Source organism: Bos grunniens, chromosome 18, assembly GCF_055505025.1.
Source record: "Bos grunniens cultivar Pamir isolate PY7600 chromosome 18, Bosgru_T2T1.0, whole genome shotgun sequence".
Taxonomy (NCBI): Eukaryota; Metazoa; Chordata; class Mammalia; order Artiodactyla; family Bovidae; genus Bos; species Bos grunniens.
The window spans coordinates 55,411,799-55,430,899 of NC_141182.1; the positions used below are offsets into that span (position 1 = coordinate 55,411,799).

A 19,101-nucleotide genomic window follows, 5' to 3' on the forward strand; every position below is an offset into this window, starting at 1 on the left:
GCCTATGGGTTCAGGGAAGTTTCCAGGAGGAGGTGGTATAAGTTGAGACCCGAAGAATAAATTGCTCATTCGTTCATTTGTTGAAAAGCCCTTTATCAAGAGTGTGCAATGTGCCAAGCCCTGCTTTATACACAGAGTACAATGTTGAACGAGGCCTCTGCTCTCACAGAGCTCACAGTCTCATAGGCGAGACAATCAGTGGACAAACAAGAAAAGAAAGGAAAAAAACATCAATGGGTAATAACTTCTGAGATGAAAATAAAGCAGGCAGAATGTAATGAGAAATGCCTAGGGTGCTAGGTTAGACGAGGTCATCAGGAAAGGCCTTTCTGAGTTGGGGAAATTTGGAGGTTAAAAAAAAAAAATGGATAAAGAGAAAGAGCCAGGGGAATTCCCTGGTAGTCCAGTGGTTAGGACTCCATGATCTCACTGCAAAGGACCTGGGTTCAGTCCCTGGTTGGGGAACTAAAATCCCACAAGCTGAGCAGCATAGCCAGAAACAAAAAGGGAGACAGAGAGAGCCAACTATTGGAAGATCCGCGTGAAGAGAAGGGAGGGGGAACAGAAGGTTTAAGGGCCCTGAGGCTGGAAATGCCTGAAATAAAGCCAATGTGTCTGGAGCACAGTGGGCAAGCGGGCAGAATATGATGGAGTGACATGTGGCCCAGCGTAGGTAGGGCATTTAGGCCAGGTTAGGGATTTAGATTTGGCTTCGAAGGCAATCGGGAGTCCCCCAGAAATAGATAATCCAGAGAGGGGAAAGAGCATTGTGCAAAGGACCAGAGGGGAGAAAAACTTGGAGCAGTTTGGTGGGACCATAATAGCTCAGGGTGGATAAAGGCAGGAGAATTTATGGGTTGGGAGTGATGAGACTGGTGAGGCAGAGGGGGGACAGGCCACAAGGGCCCTTTTTTAAAAAAAAAGAAAATGTATTTGGCTGTGCCAGGTCTTAGTTGCAGCATGTGGGATCTTAGTTCCCTGACTGGTGATCAAACCTAGGCCCCCTGCATTGGGAGAGCAGAGTCTTAGCCACTGGGCCATCAGGGAAGTCCTTACAAGGGTTTTGAATGCCAGGTTGAGAGGTTCAAACTGTATTCTAGGGGACTCGGAAGCTATGAGTGGGCTCTGAGCAGGAGAGAGTGGAGTCAGTTTGGGGTGTAGACAGACCCCTCTGGGGTGGGATGGGTTCAGGTTGGAGGAGAAAGATTGGAGGCTGGAGGCAAAGTAGGAGGCTGGGGTGGGGTCCTGGAGGGTTGTAGGGACAGAGAGGAGGGCTGGGGCAGAGATATCCCCGGGGCAGGAAGGATGGGATTTGAGGACAGATGCCCTGCATGGGGGGTGAGGGAGGGGGAGTGAGGGGGTGAGGATGGCAGCTGAGGGTCTGGTCCAGTGACCAGGGTGATGCGAAGAGCATTCAGAGTGCAGGCTGCCACTGTATAGTAAAGATATTTGGGAGTCCAGAGCCCCTCCCAGGGCTTTTGTCCAGAAGATAGACATGAGCGGAGTCTTGAACACCTAAGAACTAATCAGGATGAGGAGAGAATAAGGGTTTTTTTTTTTTGTTTTTTTTTTTCTTTTGGCCGCACTGCCCGGCATGTGGAACTTCCCTGACCAGGGATTGAACCTGCGTCTTTTTCCTTTTTCCAAGGGTTTTTTCCTAGGCAGAGAGAAAAAATGAAACTGTTAGTCTCTCAGTTGTGCCAAACTCTTTGCAACGCTATGGACTGTAGCCCACCAGGCTCCTCTGTCCATGGGATTTTCCAGGCAAGGATACTGTAGTTGTTTGCCATTTCCTTCTCCAGGAGATCTTCCCAACACAGGGATCGAACCCCAGTCTCCTGTACTGCAGGCAGATTCTTTACCAACTGAGCTAGGGAAGGCAGAGAGAAAAGCACCTACAAAGACCTAGAGCTAGGAAACCACTTGATGTGTTTGGAGGACACCCCACATACAGTGTGGTGGGGCAGGGAAAGGGTTTGGGTGGAAAGAGTGACTGTGGGAAGTGATCAGAGATGCGGCTGCAGAGGCAGGTGGAGCCCTGAGATCCCCAAACCCAGGCTAAGGGTCTGGGACCTTGTCTTGGGGGCACCGGGCTGGCGAAGGAGAGTGCCTAGTGAAGAAGGGGCATATTCAGGTCTTCAAGAACCCGAAAGAGAGATTCGAACTAGGGGGGGTGGGGTTGGTCAGTAGCAAGGGGACTTTCTCTGCCTTCAGGTGCCAAGGTCCAGTCCAGGGCCCCACACTACCCTCCCTTCCTCCTGGGCAGGTACTTCATGAATATTACCTGGGACAACCGGGACTATTCCTTCAATGAGGACGGCTTCCTTGTGAACCCCTCCCTGGTGGTCATCTCCCTCACCCGAGACAGGACGTGGGAGGTGGTGAGTCCCAGCGCTGACCTCAGGCACAGGCGAGGAGTGGGACTCCTGGGTCCTGGGGAAGAAGCAGTGAGGACCCAGACTTCTGGCAGAGGTGGGGGCTGAGGCCCTGGGCTCTGGCCTCTGAGGGAGGAAGGGGCTGAGAGCCTGAGATTCCAGGTGGTCAAGGAAAGAACTGGGAACCCAGACCCCTGGGTCCTGGTAGAAGAAAGCCCAGGGTAATGGGCCTGAAGGGTTTCCAGGTCCTGGAGAGAGGTAGGGGAGAGGGGGTCCAGACTTCTGGATCTGAGGGAGAAGGAGCTGGGAGCCCGGGGCTCTGAGGAAGGAGGGCCAGGAAAGCCAGAACATTCTGGAAAGTGCCCCCTCAGGAAGCCTGAATCCCCTGCTCTTGGCCAAGGTGGGCAGCTGGGAGCAGCAGACTCTCCGCCTCAAGTACCCACTGTGGTCGCGCTACGGCCGCTTCCTGCAGCCAGTGGATGACACGCAGCACCTCACGGTGGCCACGCTGGAAGAGCGGCCCTTCGTCATCGTGGAGCCCGCCGACCCCATCAGTGGCACTTGCATCCGAGACTCTGTGCCCTGCCGGAGCCAGCTCAACCGCACCCACAGGTGACAGCCTGGGATCCAGGAGGTCCCGTTTCAAAACCCTCCGTGCAGTCTCCTGCAGTCCTGGCCCCCCAGACCCCACCTCCCTTGGGGCCCGGAAAGCCCTCCAGCTCGGTGACCTTGGACAAGTCACGTAATTCCTTGGAGTCTGTTTTCCCAGAAAGCGACGCCCACCATCGTTTTAGCTGCTGCTCGTCCCTCTCTCCAAAAGGCGTGGGGTGGGGGTGGGGGGTGTCCCCAACGTTCCCGAGCCTGATCGCCCCCCGCAGCCCTCCGCCTGATGCCCCCCGCCCGGAAAAGCGCTGCTGCAAGGGCTTCTGCATCGACATTCTGAAGCGGCTGGCGCAGACCATCGGCTTCAGCTACGACCTCTACCTGGTCACCAACGGGAAGCACGGCAAAAAGATCGACGGCGTCTGGAACGGCATGATCGGGGAGGTGAGGTGGGCGAGGACAGGGCGGGGCAGGTGGGGAGCGGAGTCAGGACCAGGTCCTGGCCAAGGAGCTGCTGGGTCGGGGGTCGGAGCCCGGAGGCGGGAGCCGTGTCTCCGAGAGGGGCGGGGCTACGAGGGCACGCGGCGGTCTGGGGGCGTGGTCAAAGTGGCCACGCCTGGATTTGAAGAGGCGGGGCCACAGGAAAGGCTCACCTTGGTGGAGGGGCGGGGTCAGGAGGAGGGACCTTCAGGGCGGAGGAGGCGGAGCTCGGAGAGTGGAACCTTAGAGACTAGGGAAAGGGGGCGGGGCCAGGAGGATGGAGGTCCCAAACCTCCCGGTGAAGGAGGATGAAGACCACTTCTTCCCACTCTTGTTCTCTCACCTCCGCCTTTCCTGCCCGACTCTGCCTGGGTCCCCCTCACCCACCCCACCACCCTCCTAGCCCTCTCTCTCACCCTGTCGCTAGTCTCCTCCTGGAACCTGTCTTTGTCCAGAGCCACCCGGCTTCCCTCACTCCTTCCCTGTCCTCACCCTCAGGTGTTCTACCAGCGAGCAGACATGGCCATTGGCTCCCTCACCATCAACGAGGAGCGGTCCGAAATCGTGGATTTCTCTGTGCCCTTCGTAGAGACCGGCATCAGCGTCATGGTGGCGCGGAGCAATGGCACTGTGTCCCCCTCGGCCTTCCTTGGTGAGCAGGGGCCCTGGAACAAGGAGTCAGGAGTGGGGCAGAGCCGCTGTGTGTCTAACTCCCTTCTTGTTATTGCTTGTACCAGCAGGGTGACTCAGGTGAACTGAGGGCCTCAGTTCTCTGATCTGTAAAATAGGAGAATCTCCCCCACCAGAAGCAATTTTCCCATACATCTAAGAAAGTCTGAGCTTCAGGAGTCTTCTACACAATCCCTTCAAGGCCCTGTACCCGGTCTTGGCTTCATAATCATGTGTACTTTTTTCTTAAAGAGAACCCTGCAAATTGTGTAAGCAGCAGGCCCCGCAAAACCCATTTTCCCCTGTATATAAGACAAGGAAAAGAGATGAGCACGGCCCTTGTCAAACAGTGTTTACTAAGCACCTACTATGTGCCAGGCTCTGGGCTGCACACAAAACTCTGCCCTCTAAGAGCTATGCACCAGTCTTACAGGGGAGACCGAAAACAATCTCTTAAAGGGAAACATTGACCACATAATTTCAGATGGTGGTAAATACTACGAGAAATTAAGCCAAGGGAAGAGATGGCAAGAAATAGGGTTGATGCTGCCCTGGGTGGAGAGGCAGGCCCGTCTGAGTGGGTGACCGGGTCCTGCATAGATCTGGCTGGAAAAGTGTCACAGGCAGAGGGAACAGGCAAAGGCCCCAAGGTGGGAATGTTTGTGGGGTTATTTGTGAACTATCAGGAAGCCTGTGTGAATTGGGGAGGGGGCAGTGAGTGATCACGGGAGGGGTGGGAGGTGACTGAGATGGAACTGGATTGTGGATTGTGCAGATGGTCCCTTCGATAGGAAGGCAGTTTTTGGTTTGTTTTGTTTTGTTTGCAATGGCAAGGTTTTTAACTGCAGGCAGTCGTGTGGGGATATATGATCAGATTTAGACTTTTAAAATATCCCACTGGCAGCTCTGCGGAGGCAGGAGGCCCGTGAAGAGGCTACTGCAGAGGTCAGTGCAGAGAGAGGCTGGGGCATGGGATAGGAAGGTGACCGAGAGGGTGAGACAAGTAAACAGGCTTAGGATGCGATTAGAAAGCCGACACCTGATGGGCTGGTGGCTTTGAGGTAGACTGAGGAGCGAGCTCATTTACTGAGCTTGGACAAAAGAGAGGCCAAAGGCAGCGGTTCACATCCATTCGTTCCCTCTTGCTCTCTGAAGTCTGAGCAAAGCTCCTGGGAGGGGGAAGGGCTGGGAGGAGAAGGGACAGCCCTTCCCTGGTGTTTTGTTTTCCGTCTGTTTTCCCAGTGGTGTCTCTTGTGGCCTCCTCTTTGCACCGAGGTCTCAGCAGGGCACCCTGAGAGGCACCACGTGGGGCCCCTGCCTTCAGCAAGGGAGTGACAAGGTCATGTTCATGCCCCACCACGTGGCCTGGTGGAGGTGACAGGCAGATCCCCAGATACTGCGGTGGCAGTCCAGGCTGGTGACCCTGCTGTGATGGGGGCAGTCCTGGCTGCTGGCACTTGGCCCGGGGAGGTCAAATACCCGGGACTGATCTCAAGGAAACGGTGATTTGGGTTTGTTGTCAGTGAGCTCCAGGAGGCAGTGTGAGGAGTTTGGCTGATGGACAGGTCAGGGTGGGGCCTCTGGCAGGGAAGCTATTGAGAAAGAGGCAGAGAAGATGTGGCTTATTTGGGGAACTGTGGGTTCTGGGTGGTTAAAGAAATGGGTTCTTGAGACAATGATCAGTCCAGAGAGGAGAGTGGAAGCAAGGCTGAAGGGCAGGGACTTTGTTCTGGGGGCACAGGGGAGCCACAGAGGACTGTGAGTTGAGGACAACTCATCTCTGGGTGTAGAGAGAGCCTCTTAGGGCCATAGTGGAAGGAAGGGCTGGAGGGGAGAGCACGGGGAGATGGTCCAGGGGACAGGGTGTGGCCTGAGCCTTGTTGGCAGAGAGAATGGAGAAGAAAGGTCCAGGTGGGGAGTAGAGGTAGAGGGAGGACAGGAGAAGGGAGGTTGGGGACTGATGGGATGCTGGGGAGGAAGAGCAAGGAGGGAGAGAGGGTGGCAAATAGGGGAGGAGGGTCTGGGGAGTGACTGGATAAATGGTGAAACTCCCAGGATGGGGACATGGGAGTTGGTGCTGGCCTCAGCGTGGGACATGAATGGCCTGGGGCAATTGCCAGGGGTGGGTGGAGAATCAGGTCTGGGGTTCAGGAAAGGTATTTAGGAGACAGTTTGTATTTGGTGGTTGAAATCACAGAAATGGTTGAGATGATTGTCTTTGGAAGAGACTGTTCTCCCCCCAAACCCCCACCCCCGCTCTCCCCAGGGGTCTGGTGGGCAGTGAGTCTATCTCTGAGAAGGGGGCAAAGTAGGACGAGGTCACATGTCTGGGGGCACCCAAGCCTTGTCTTGGATGAATCATGACCACACACCCCCTTGCCCTCAGAGCCATACAGCCCTGCCGTGTGGGTGATGATGTTTGTCATGTGCCTCACTGTGGTCGCGGTCACCGTTTTCATCTTCGAGTACCTCAGTCCCGTCGGCTACAACCGCAGCCTGGCCACGGGCAAACGTGAGTGCCTTCTTCCATCACCCTAACTCAGTGTGCCTGGACCACAGATAGAACTACATTTCCCAACAGCCCCTGGGAAAGAGCTGTGGTCTCCTGAGGCAGCAGGGGCCTCAGGGGCCACTGGGAATTGTAGTCCTCTCTGCTCTCCCTCACTGAGCAGAAGGGATGTGGGGTCCATGTCCTCCTCCTGGCCCCCTGCAGGCCCTGGTGGCTCAACCTTCACCATTGGGAAATCCATCTGGCTGCTCTGGGCCCTGGTGTTCAACAACTCGGTGCCCGTGGAGAACCCCCGGGGGACCACCAGCAAAATCATGGTGTTGGTGTGGGCCTTCTTCGCTGTCATCTTTCTCGCCAGCTACACAGCCAACCTGGCCGCCTTCATGATCCAGGAGGAGTATGTGGACACCGTGTCTGGGCTCAGTGACCGAAAGGTGTGTGTGTTTGGGGAGGGAGGGAATGGGCTGGGGTTGGAGGTGGCAGATGGGGTTTTTTTCCCAGAAAGAGTTCTAGAGTACTAGAATGGAATATTCTGGAGGGAAAACATGTTTCACAATGTATTTAAACATTCTAAGGAGAAAAGAGTATCCCCAAATATTCTAGGGGCCATAGTGCCACAAGGAATATTCTAGATCAGTGCTTCCCTCAAACTGTGATGAAGGGCTAATTCTTGACATTTCTAATCCAGTAGAGACTGACTCTTGTATAAAATAAAATAGAAAGGAATGACTGGAAAAGTAAAATAAAATTTAAAACCAAGACATGCAAAATTCCAAACCACATTTTATTTCTTAGGCACAAAATTATTCTCTGAGATAACTTGAAACGCTCACTCTCTCAGTTTCTGTACTTACCTCACCACGGATCACAGTTTGTTCAGGGGACAGGTGGTCCGCACAGCGCACTCTGAGACTAACGTGGTTAACTGGGCGTCATGACCCACTCCATAAATTATGACAAACTTTTTTTTTTAAAGGAATGGAATAGACTAGAAAATATGTTTGACTGTATTTTCTGTAATCAGGGTGAGTATGGTTGTAGGCAGCTTCTGTTTTAGTCATATATACACCCGACATCAAGCCAGCACACCAGTGTGTTGTTAAAACAGTGCACCATTGGGACTTCCCTGGCAGGCCAGGGGTTGAGACTCTGCACTTCCACTTCCGGGCATGTGGGTTTGATCCCCCGTCAGGGAACTAAGATCCCATGTACCATGTGGTAAGGCAAAAAAAAAAAAAATAGTGAACTATTTCTGAACAGATTGGTAACTCTTAGCAACTGCCCCTAGCCTGTGCCATGCCAGCCCCTACCCCGGGACCTCCCATGATCCAGCAAGTTAAGGGTTAATGCCTGACCCAGCAGGGGCCTTTTCTAATTAGGGGGTCTTTTCTAATTAGACCATGATCAGGCCATACTGGGGATTAAATATTTCAACATAACTCCTGATTGTGTATGCGCACGTGTAGGTATACCTACTTGCGGGCACGTGTACTGATAACTGTGAACATATGTGATGGGTGAAGAGTAGTGCTTCCTGCTGGGGGTCACAGTGAGCCAGTGTGAGAACCACTTCTGGACTGGGGCATTTACCAGTGGCCCCCAGAATGGAGAGGCTGGTTGAGGACATCCTTGACCCAGATGGCCCCTGGTGGGGGCGCTCTAATATCTCCCCATTCTGCCCCAGTTCCAGCGGCCCCAGGAGCAGTACCCGCCCCTGAAGTTTGGGACGGTGCCCAACGGGTCCACGGAGAAGAACATCCGCAGCAACTACCCTGACATGCACAGTTACATGGTGCGCTACAACCAGCCCCGCGTAGAGGAAGCGCTCACTCAGCTCAAGGCAGGGTCAGCGCAGACTGGGGGCCGGGAGGTTCGGGGAGGGGTGTGGCTGCTGGGGGTCCTGAGGAGGCTCGGAGCTGGCAAGGGGTCAGGGTCATTTGTCAGCCTCAGCTGTCAGCCCAGGATGGGTCAGCTTGGAGGTCAGAGGTCATTGAGGGTAGGAATGAACCCCTTAGGATATTTTTAAGGATCCAGTGATTATGGATTTGGGGGCCAGGCTGCCAGAGTTCAGATCCTGGCTTTGTCCGTTCTTGGCTGTGTGACCTTGGGCAAGTTACTCAACCTCTCTGAGCCTCAGTTTCCTCCTTGTAAAATGGGAATAACCCATCTCATAAGTTTTTTTTTAATAAGAATTGTTATAGTAGTTATTATTAGTTAATCCATGCAAAACACTTAGAACAGTGCAGGACACACTGTTGTTATTATTCTTACTATCATCATCATCGTTAGATCTGAACTCACTGGAATCAATACTTGGATTTTTCCTTTTAACATCAGTTTCCCAAATCATAGGGAAAAGTTAAGTTCTGGCTCCAAAGAGCGGTCCAAGGTTACAACAAAGCTGAGCGTAATGACTCTCTCTCCCTGTTTCTCATTGATATAGTCATTCAGCATGAATTTATTTCCTTAGTCCCGACTCCATCCAGGCAGTGAACAAACATGTTGATCACAGTTCCTGCCCCCAGGGAGCTTACAGTCTAGAGGCAGGAAATGAACAAGAAACATGCAAGCAGAAAAATCAGCGTGATCATTGCAGAAAGTGATGGGGGAGGCGACTGGGCTCACCTCTGGAGAGCCCAGAAGGAGGTGAGGGACCCCTTCTTAGCCAGGTGGACTTATGAAGGCAGAACCTTGCAGGCAAAGGGAACAGGTTGTGCAGTAGGTCTGAGCCAGGAGTGGTCTTGGCTTCTCAGAGGACAAGCAGGGGAACTTCCCTGGTGGTCCAGTGGTTAAGACTCCATTTTTCCACTATAAGGGGCATGGGTTCGATCCCTGTCAGGGGAACTAAGATCTGGCATGCTGGGCGGAAAGGCAAAAAATTTTTAACAAAGAAAAAGTAACAGCAAGAAGGCAAGCATGGCTGAAGGGTGGAGAGTTCAGTTTAAAGGGTAGACGAGAGTAGGACATAGGGTGTGATCCCTGAGGCTGAGGTTAGGGCTGGGCCTTATTTGAAGGCCAGTGAGAAGCCATGGGAAAGGGGGACTTTAAGGGAGCCATGTAATTAGATTTCTGTTTGTAAATGTTCCCCTTGGCTGCCAAGTGGAGAATGAAGCTGGATGGGGATTAGAGGGACCAGTTAGGCAGAAGCTAAACTGCTCTCCGGGCTTCCCTGGTGGCTCAGACGGTAAAGAATTTGCCTGCAATGCAGAAGACTTGGGTTCAATTCCACAGGGGACGATCCCTTGGAGAAGGGAATGGCTACCAACTCCAGTATTCTTGCCTAGAGAATTCCATGGACAGAGAAGCCTGGCAGGATAGAGTCCATGGGGCTGCAAAGAGTTGGACACGACTGAGTGACTAACACACACACACACTATACTGCCCTCCAGACACCTTCCCTCAGGCCCATGCTCTGCTGATCCCTGAAGGGGCCACTTAGAGTAACTGGATCTTTTTTACCCGGCTGTCATTTTTTTTTTTTTAATATTTATTTATTTGGCTGCACTGGGTCTTAGATGCGGCATATGGGATCTTGTTTCCTACCAGGGATTGAACCCAGGTCCCACCTAGTCCCTACCTCTGTGTCTAGATTCTAATTGAGCCACTGGACGACCAAAGAAGTCCCTCTCTCTGTGTTTGGATTCTAATTGTCACGTGGTTCCCCAAGCTGCCACTTCCCTATTTCCTGAAGGTTCTTAAAGACACCCAGGAACCTGTGGGCTACAAAGCCTCACACTCCTTTCCAGAACACGCTTCCTCCTGCCTTCCCTTTAGCTGTGATGCCTGATGGACCCCTCAGCCCCTTCCCCAGGGCTTCCTGCCTGGAGGACACCCCCTTTCTCTGTGTGTGGCACCTTTTGACTTCACATTCCCAAGTTTCATGAACAAACATTTCCCTTCCCATATCTCTTTCCTGCTTCTGTTTAAAGGTTTTATTTGCTTAACTCTTGCACATTGTTAAAAATAATAATGTAAAAGGTGAAGATCTTGGGAATTCCATGGCGGTCCATGGTTAGGACTCAGTGTTCTTACTGCCCAGAAACAGGGTTCGATCCCTGCTGAAGGAACTAAAATCCCACAAGGCTAACAGTCAAAAATGAACAAAAAGTGAAGCTCTCTCCTTTCCCCCTCCTTATTCATATTTCAAGGCATTTCCTCGAGCCTTTTTTTTCTAGAGCAGAGCTGGGGAGACACACACACACACACTTATATATATTTTAAGAATTTTTTTGATGTGGACTGTTTTTATATAGTCTTTATTGAATTTATTACAATATCGCTTCTGTTTTAAGTTTTGCTTTTTTGGCCATGAGGCATATGGGACCATGGCTCCTGGACCAGGGAATGAACCGGCACCCTGTGCAGCAGGGCGAAGTCTTAACCACTGGACTGCCAGGGAAGTCCCTAATTTTCTTTTTTTTTTAATTGTGGATGAATGATTTTTTTTCATTAATGAAACATTTTTAAATTTAATTGAAGTAAACATTTTTAAATTTACAGTGTTTCAGATGTATAGCAAAGTGATTCAGTTATATATATATAAATTAAATATATATTCTTTTCAGATTCTTTTCCATTATAGGCTATTACAAGATACTGAATATAGTTCCCTGTGTTGTACAGTAGATCCACATATGTTCTGTAATTGTCTCCAGGAGTCACACTAAAAGAAACAGGTGACATTAATTCGAATGGTACATTGTATTTAACCCAGTAGTTCCAACAGATTATCATTTCAGTATGTAATATCGAAATTAATGATGAGGAATTCCCTGGCGGTCCAGTGGTTAGGACTTTGTGCTTGCACTGCCAAGGTCCCAGCTTCGATCCCTGGTTGGATAACTAAAATCTCACAAGCTGCAAGGTGCGGCCAAAAAAACCCTTGAGATGTTTTACTTTTTTGGCAGGGGGCAGGGTGGGTGCTTCAGATTTTATAATCACAGCCCATCTCTTATCTCAATTCAGAGTCAGTCACATCTGGCTAGTGGCAGTCACAGTGGCGTACTTGAGCTCTGTCTTTTTACCTCTTCTGTGGTTTCCTTCCTTTCCTCTCTGTTTTCTTTTTTCTTCTTGTCCTCCTCCTCGTCTTTCTCTTTCCTGGTACTTCCCTTAATTATTTTTTTTTTTTGGCTGTGCCACAAGGTATGTAGGATCTTAGTTCCCTGACCAGGGGTCAAACCTGTGGGCCCCCTGCCTTGGAACCACGGAGTCAACCCCTGGACCACCAGGGAAGTCCCTTTCCCGATACTTCTTCCACTTCTTAATTCCTTCCTTTACTTGCCATGATCCCCAGATGTCATCTAGTTTCCTGCCCCTTAGCATCTAGGTGCCTTTAGACCCTGGGCTTCCCAGGTGGCGCCAGTGGTAAAGAACTGTCTGCCAGCACAGGAGACACAAGAGGCATGGGTTCGATCCCTGGGTCCGGAAGATCCCCTGGAGGAGGGCATGGCAACCCACTCCAGTATTCTTGCCTGGAGAATTCCATGGACAGAGGAGCATGGCGGGCTACAATCCATGGGTGGCAAAGAGTAGGACACGACTGAAGCAACTTAGCACGCATGCAGGTGCATTTTACATACCACACATCTCAATTCAAGTGCTCAAAACAGCCACAGGGGCTTGTAGCTGCCGAATTGGTCGGCCTGGGTGTACATCATCTAAATGCGGAAAGTTTCTTAGTGAAGGTTATGAACATGACACATACAAGTGCTCTGGCCACCTCCCCACCCCCCTGGGACTTCTTCACTCCTTACTCACCCCCCGAGTATCCTCCCCAGCAAGCCAGCTGACTCATTTCTCCCCCGTTCCCTCTTCCACTTCTTCCTCCTCAGCTCCTCCCTCTGGGAAGGCCCCTGGGAATTCCAGATCCTCTACCTCGCTTCTGCAAAGTAGGGCGGCTTTCCCAGGCTCTGCTCACTGATCCCTACTTTCCCGAGCACAAGGTGCCCTTCTGCGAGAGGCAGAATTGCCTTCCTCTTCTCTTGTACTTCTGCAGGGATCCCTCACATTTCCAGTCAATTTCATCCTTACGTTTAGAGAGCAAGAATTGGGTAGCGGGAAGCCCTGCGTCCTCAATCTGCTTGGTTTCTGAGTTTTGGAGAGCAGTGAAAGTGTGACCAGCAAGGGAGAACAGCCCCATCTCAAGAAAAGGAATCCAAATCTATCCCGCCCCTGAGTTCAGAGGACGAGGGTTACCTGTACTTTTCTTTTCATCTAAATGTCAGCCACAGTCTCAGCCCTTAATAAGTAAGAATAGCTTGAGGCTTCATCCTGGGTCTTTTTATGTTGCGTCTTTTTTAAAATTGAGATGTAACACGCACAGATCTTTTATTATTATTATTACTGAAGTATAGTTGATTTCCAATGTTATGTTAGTTTCAGGTATACAGCAAAATAATATGGTTTATGTATGTATATACATATATATATATTCCAGATTCTTTACTATGGTCTATTATAAAATACTGACTACAGTTCTCTGTGCTATACAGTAGACCATTGTTATTGATCTATTTTATATATAGTATATCTGCTAATCCCAAACTCCCAATTCCTCCCTCCCCCTTTTCCCCTTTGGTAATCATAAGTTTGTTTTCTATGTCTGTGAGTCTGTTTCTATTTTAATAAGTTTCTGTGTAATATTCTTTAGATTCCACATATAAGTGATACCACATAATATTTGCCTCTCTCTGAGTTACTTCATTTAGAATGATAATCTCTAGGTTCCATCCATATTGCTGCAAATGGCATTATTTCATTCTCCTTTATGACCAGGTAGTATTCCATTGTGTGCTTGCCTGATGGCTCAGTGGTAAAGAATCTGCCTGCCAATGTAGGAGACAGAGGTTCAATGTCTGGCTTGGGACGATCCCCTGGAGAAGGAAATAGCAACCTACTCCAGTATTCCTGCCTGGGAAATCCCATGGACAGAGGAGTCTGGTGGGCTGCAGTCCATGGCAAAGAGTCAGACACAACTTAGCGAACAAATAACAAGATCCCATTGTATTTACATATATGTGTCTATATATAATATATAGACATACCATGTTTTCTTTATCCATTCATCTGTCTCATCTGTCAACAGGCATTCAGGTGGTTTCCGTGTCTTGGCTCTTGTGAATGGTGCTGCTGTGAACACTGGGATGTATGTGTCTTTTCGAATTAGAATTTTTGTCTTTCCCAGATATATGCTCAAGAGTGGGATTGCTGGATCACACAGTAACTCTATTTTTAGATTTCGCTAAAATTTCACAACTGAAAATCGATTTCACATGTAAAGTTGTGAAAATCGATTTCATGACTGAAAATCGCTCAGTCGTGTCCTACTCTTTGCGATCCTATGGACTATACAGTCCATGGAATTCTCCAGGCCACAATACTGGAGTGGGTAGCCTTTCCCTTCTTCAGGGATCTTCCCAACCCAGGGATCAAAAACAGGTCCTCTCGCATTGCAGGCGGATCCTTTACCAGCTGAGCCACCAGGGAAGCCTGAAAATACTGGAGTGGGAAGCCTGTTCCTCCTCCAGCAGATCTTCCTGACCCAGGAATCGAACCGGGGTCTCCTGCATTGCTGGAGGATTCTTTACCAACTGAGCTCTATACTTTTTCTGCATAGTAGCTGCACGCATTTACATCCTGCCATACACAAATACACAAATCTTAAGTGTGAAGGTCATTGATCATCTATACATTCATGTTTCCACACTCAGGTTAAGGTATGAAACATTTCTAGTCCCCCTCTGACCTAGTCTTCATAGATTATCAGTGTAAATTAGTTTTGCTTCATTCTGAATATCACATAAATAGAATCAAACAGTGTGTATAATAGTTTTTGTGTCTAGCTTGCTTCGTCCAATGCTACTACCAAGTGTGTTCATTGCACTCCATTCTGTTGAGTATACCAACACAGGAGTATATCAGAACCCTTCCGTTCTCCTGATTCATGAACATTTGTGTGTTTCCAGCGTTGGCCGTTGTGACGATCCTACTATGAACATTCCTGTACAGGTGTTTGGAGGACATACACGTTCATGTCTTTCAGTAAATTCCCATGAGTGGACCTGCTGGATCATATAGTGGTGTCTTCTTAGCTTCAAAAGATGTTGCCAGACATTTTCCAAAGTGGTTGTACCAATTTACACTCTCATCAGCAGTGTAGGAAAGTTCCATTTCTTCCACATCCTTGCCAAGGCTTGGCATCATTCCTGTGTCTTTTTAATGTACTATAGTGTTTATTCTACATCAAGTTCTAACTCATTTAAGTCCGTTATTGGTTTGCTGCTGCTGCTGCTGCTAAGTCACGTCAGTTGTGTCCGACTCTGTGCGACCCCATAGATGGCAGCCCACCAGGCTCCCCCGTCCCTGGGATTCTCCAGGCAAGAACACTGGAGTGGGTTGCCATTTCCTTCTCCAATGCATGAAAGTGAAAAGTGAAAGGGAATTCTCTCAGTCATGTCTGACTCTTAGTGACCCCACGGATTGCAGTCTACCAGGCTCCTCCGTCCATGGCATTTTCCAGGCAAGAGTACTGGAGTGGGGTGCCATTGCCTTCTCCAATTGGTTTGCTAGGACTGCTGTAACAAAAATTTATCATCTCACAGTGGTGGAGGCTAGAAATCCTGCTTGGCTGTAAAGGAAGGACCCATCCCAGGCCCGTCTCCCTGGCCTCGTTGATGGCCTCATAGATGGCCCTCTTCTGCCTGAGTCTTTTATTCATTTTCTTTTTTTTAGGAGGGGGCTGTGTTGCATCTTAGTTGTGTCATGTGAGATCTTTCGCTGTGGCTCGTGGAGTCTTTAGTTGTAGCTCGAGGACTCAGTAGTTTCAGCGTGTAGGCTTAGTTGCTCCAAGGCATGTGGGATCTTAGTCCTCTGACCAGGAATCGAACCCGTGTCCCTTGCATTGCTACGCAGATTCTTCACCAGTGGATCATGAGGAAAGTCCCTTTCTGTGTCTTTTCACGTCATCTTCCCTTTGTGCATATCCCTGTATTCAAATTCCTCCTTCATAGAAGAACACCATTCAGGGCCCACTTTCGTGACCTCATTTTAACTTAATTAAAATGTAGAGACTGTAGAGACCTTTTCTCCAACTAAGATCACATTCAGAGGCACTGGGATAGGACTTCAATGTTATGAATTTCGGGGGAAGACAGTTCAACCCATAACTTTTCATTTGTTGTTCCGTCCCTCGGTCGGGTCTGACTCTTTGCAACCCCATGGACTGCACCCACCAGGCTTCCCTGTCCTTCACTATCTCTCGGAGTTTGCTCAGACTCATGTCCACTGAGTCGATGATGCCAGCCAACCATCTCATCCTCTGCCACCTACTTCTCCTCTTGCTCTCCATCTTTCCCAGCATGAAGGTCTTTGCCAGTGAGTCGGCTCTTTGCATCAAGTGGCCAAAGCATTAGAGCTTCAGTTTCAACATTAGTCCTTCCAATGAATATTCAGGACTGGTTTCCTTTAGGATGGACTGGTTTGATCTCCTTGCAGTCCAAGGGACTCTCAAGAGTCTTTTCCAGCACCACAGTTCAAAAGCATCAGTTCTTCAGTGCTCAGCTATAATTCTTTATAGGTGAATATTATTGTTCTCATTCTATAGATGAGAATATATGGTAAGACCCTACAATTCTGCTGAGGGGAAGAGTTGGGATTTGAACCCTGGAGTCTGATTCTCAGCCCAACTTCTCAACCACTGCACTATATAACCTCACTCACCCAGTGAGAAACCCAGACTCTTCCTCCTCTGCCCCTTACCCAGAAGCTTGGTGGATCCACAAAGGATCCCCCTGTGTTTCTCTCTGTCACTTCTTGCTCGGATTTCCTGCCTCTGCTGAATTCTTTTTCTCCTCAGTGTTCCTTTAAACATTTTTTTCTAATTTTTCATTCAATTTCTATCAGAGTTATACATCCATAGCTTGGAGAGTCAAATACAGACTTTTAAAAGTATTGATTTGTTTGGCTGCACCGGGTCTTAGCTCTTCATGACATGGGGTCTTCGATCTTTGTGGTGGCATGCAACGCTCAGTTGCGGCCTGTGGGCTCAGCAGTTGTGGCTCCCAGGCTTATTAGTTGCCCGGCAGCACGTGGGATCTTGCCAGGTCAGGGATCGATTCTGTGTCTCCTGAGTGAGCAGCCCATCCTTATACACTGCACCACCAGGGAAGTCCCTGTAGTATCCGACTTCATAATGGTTCAAAGTTGCAGTGTCTTGTCTTGCTTTTCTGATGACATTAATGATAGTTGCTGAGTTTTGGTTTTTTAACATTTTCTCTCTGTATGATGATTCCTCCAAATTCCCCCTCCTATTTGTTTATTTGGCCGTGTGGCATGGCTTATGAGAGCTTAGTTCCCTGACTCGGGATTGAACCTGGGCCCTCTGAAGTGGACGCGTGGAGTCCTAACCATTGGACTGCCAGGGGAGTCCCTCTTTCTGTCTTTAATTTTGTTAGAGGCTTTATCTGGTGTCTAGTAACCTCTGGTAGTCAGTTCATATTTGGGAGTAGGCATCCAAAACTCTGGAAGCGGTGCACCTGTGAGCACATGAGCAGGGTTTTAACTATAGACTTCACTGTGGGCTGGGCTGTCTGGACCATTTGTATTGGGGGATCCCCAAGGTCAGTATTTTTTGGTCTTTCTTCCTGTCTCTCTCTCTTTCTCTCTCTCTCTATATATATATGAATGCATGTGTGCGTGCTAAGTCGCTTCACTCCTGTCCAACTCTTGGCGACCCCAATGGACTGTAGCCCACTAGGCTGTTCTGTCCATTGCATTCTCCAGGCAAGAACACGGGAGTGCATTGCCATTTCCCTCTCCAGGGAATCTTCCCGACCCAGGAGTCGAACCCGTGTCTTTTATGTCTCCTGCATTGGCAGGTGGGTTCTTTACCACTGGTGCCACCTGGGAAACCCCTATATATATATGAATATGTACATGTATATGTGTACATACTATATATATGCTTTTAATATAGAGAGGACCAAGAAAGAAACCAAATAATGAGTTACAATGCTTCTGACAAGATACCCCTAATGATATAAAAGTTAAAAGGCACTTGTCCATTCATTCATTCATTCATCCAGTAAATGTTTATTAAGGTCTTCTTTTGGGAAACCAGTGGCTCAGCAGTAAAGAATCCGCATGCATTGCAAAAGATGCGGATTCGATCCCTGGTGGGAAGATCCTGTGGAGAAGGAAATGGCTACCTATTTCAGTATTCTTGCTGGGAAAATCCCCTGGACAGAGGAGCCTGACGGGCTATAGCCTGTGGGGTGAGCACACATAAAGATATAAGATAGAACAGTCTTTTCGCACCAGGCACCGGGCTAGGCACTCAGGGTATAGCAGTGAGCAAATCGAAGTCTCTGCTCTCCTGGAGCTTCCATCCTAGTCTGGACGCCAGACGGACACGTGTGTAGAGCAGCGCTTTCCTAGAGCCCTTTCTGTGATGATGGAAACGTGCTAAACCTGGGCAGTCCAATATGGTAGCCAACAGCTCTTGATCACTGGAGGTGTAGTTGGTGTGACTTCAGAATTGTAAAGTTTAATTAAAATTGGGGTTCAAAAAAATAATAAAATAAAATTGGGGTTCAAATAGCCACCGCTGTGGACAACACTAGAAAATTCCATCCTTACAGAGAGGTTCAAGGGCATTGGCAGCCTCGCGTGGCTTTGCCTGGCTCACACACCAAATGTGTGCTTGCCCTACTGCTGAGGGCAAGCAACCTCACTGGGAGAGAAAGGAACTGCATTTCTTAAAAAGAAATAAAGAAACACAGCTTCTCCTCCCAATCAGTTCTGGAAGCCTAGCCCATGAGAAAGGTTCAATTTCTCACTCACATTAGAAGGGCCAAAAAGGAAACATCAAGTCTCCATTCCCTAAAGGAAGCATTATTTTTCATTTTTTTTCCAGATCAATTAAACCATGTACGCACACACCTCTTTATACATTGCTCACTAAAAGTACACACTGTTCTCTTGCTTTGGCTGTGGAGGAAAGCCTGTTTGCATTTTTTCCCTATTAACTAAATCTTACCTCTTAGCTCCAGGGACTGGCACCCAGAATGCTGGTCCTGAACCAGTCTGAATTCATTCATTTGGCTCCTCTTTTTTTTTCAAATTTAAAAAAATATTTATTTATTTTTGTCTTTAAGGCTTATGGGATCGTAGTTCCCCAGCCAGGGACCGAACCCATATCCCCTGCATTGGACGGAGGATTCTTAACCAGTACACCACCAGTTGTTGTTCAGTCGCTCAGTCATGTCCCACTCTGCGACCTCATGAACTACAACACACCAGGTTTCCCTGTCCTTCACCATCTCCCGGAGTTTACTCAGACTCATGTCCATAAAGCCGGTGATGCCATCCAACCATCTCATCCTCTGCCGCCCTCTTCTCCTTTTGCCTTCAATCTTTCCCAGCATCCGTGTCTTTTGCAATGAGTTGGCTCTTTGCATCAGGTGGCCA

General features: G+C 49.2%; 1 protein-coding gene and 1 long non-coding RNA gene across 3 annotated transcripts in view; one reads left to right on the forward strand and one right to left on the reverse strand.

The window, feature by feature from the left end:
* GRIN2D (glutamate ionotropic receptor NMDA type subunit 2D) overlaps positions 1 to 19,101 on the forward strand; it is a 34,300-nt gene that overhangs the window by 10,133 nt on the left and 5,066 nt on the right. For both annotated transcript variants that reach the window (XM_086353386.1, XM_086353387.1), the window contains 7 exons: positions 2,267 to 2,381; positions 2,776 to 2,987; positions 3,254 to 3,422; positions 3,957 to 4,110; positions 6,514 to 6,639; positions 6,841 to 7,070; positions 8,321 to 8,481. In XM_086353386.1, the coding sequence (XP_086209512.1) occupies positions 2,267 to 2,381; positions 2,776 to 2,987; positions 3,254 to 3,422; positions 3,957 to 4,110; positions 6,514 to 6,639; positions 6,841 to 7,070; positions 8,321 to 8,481 (1,167 nt within the window). The remainder of the gene's footprint in view (positions 1 to 2,266; positions 2,382 to 2,775; positions 2,988 to 3,253; positions 3,423 to 3,956; positions 4,111 to 6,513; positions 6,640 to 6,840; positions 7,071 to 8,320; positions 8,482 to 19,101) is intronic.
* LOC147354167 (uncharacterized) lies at positions 77 to 3,557 on the reverse strand. Its single transcript, XR_015146240.1, has 3 exons — positions 3,360 to 3,557; positions 2,285 to 2,433; positions 77 to 1,657 (listed from the first exon to the last, which is right to left on the reverse strand). It is a non-coding gene; the product is annotated as an uncharacterized LOC147354167 (long non-coding RNA).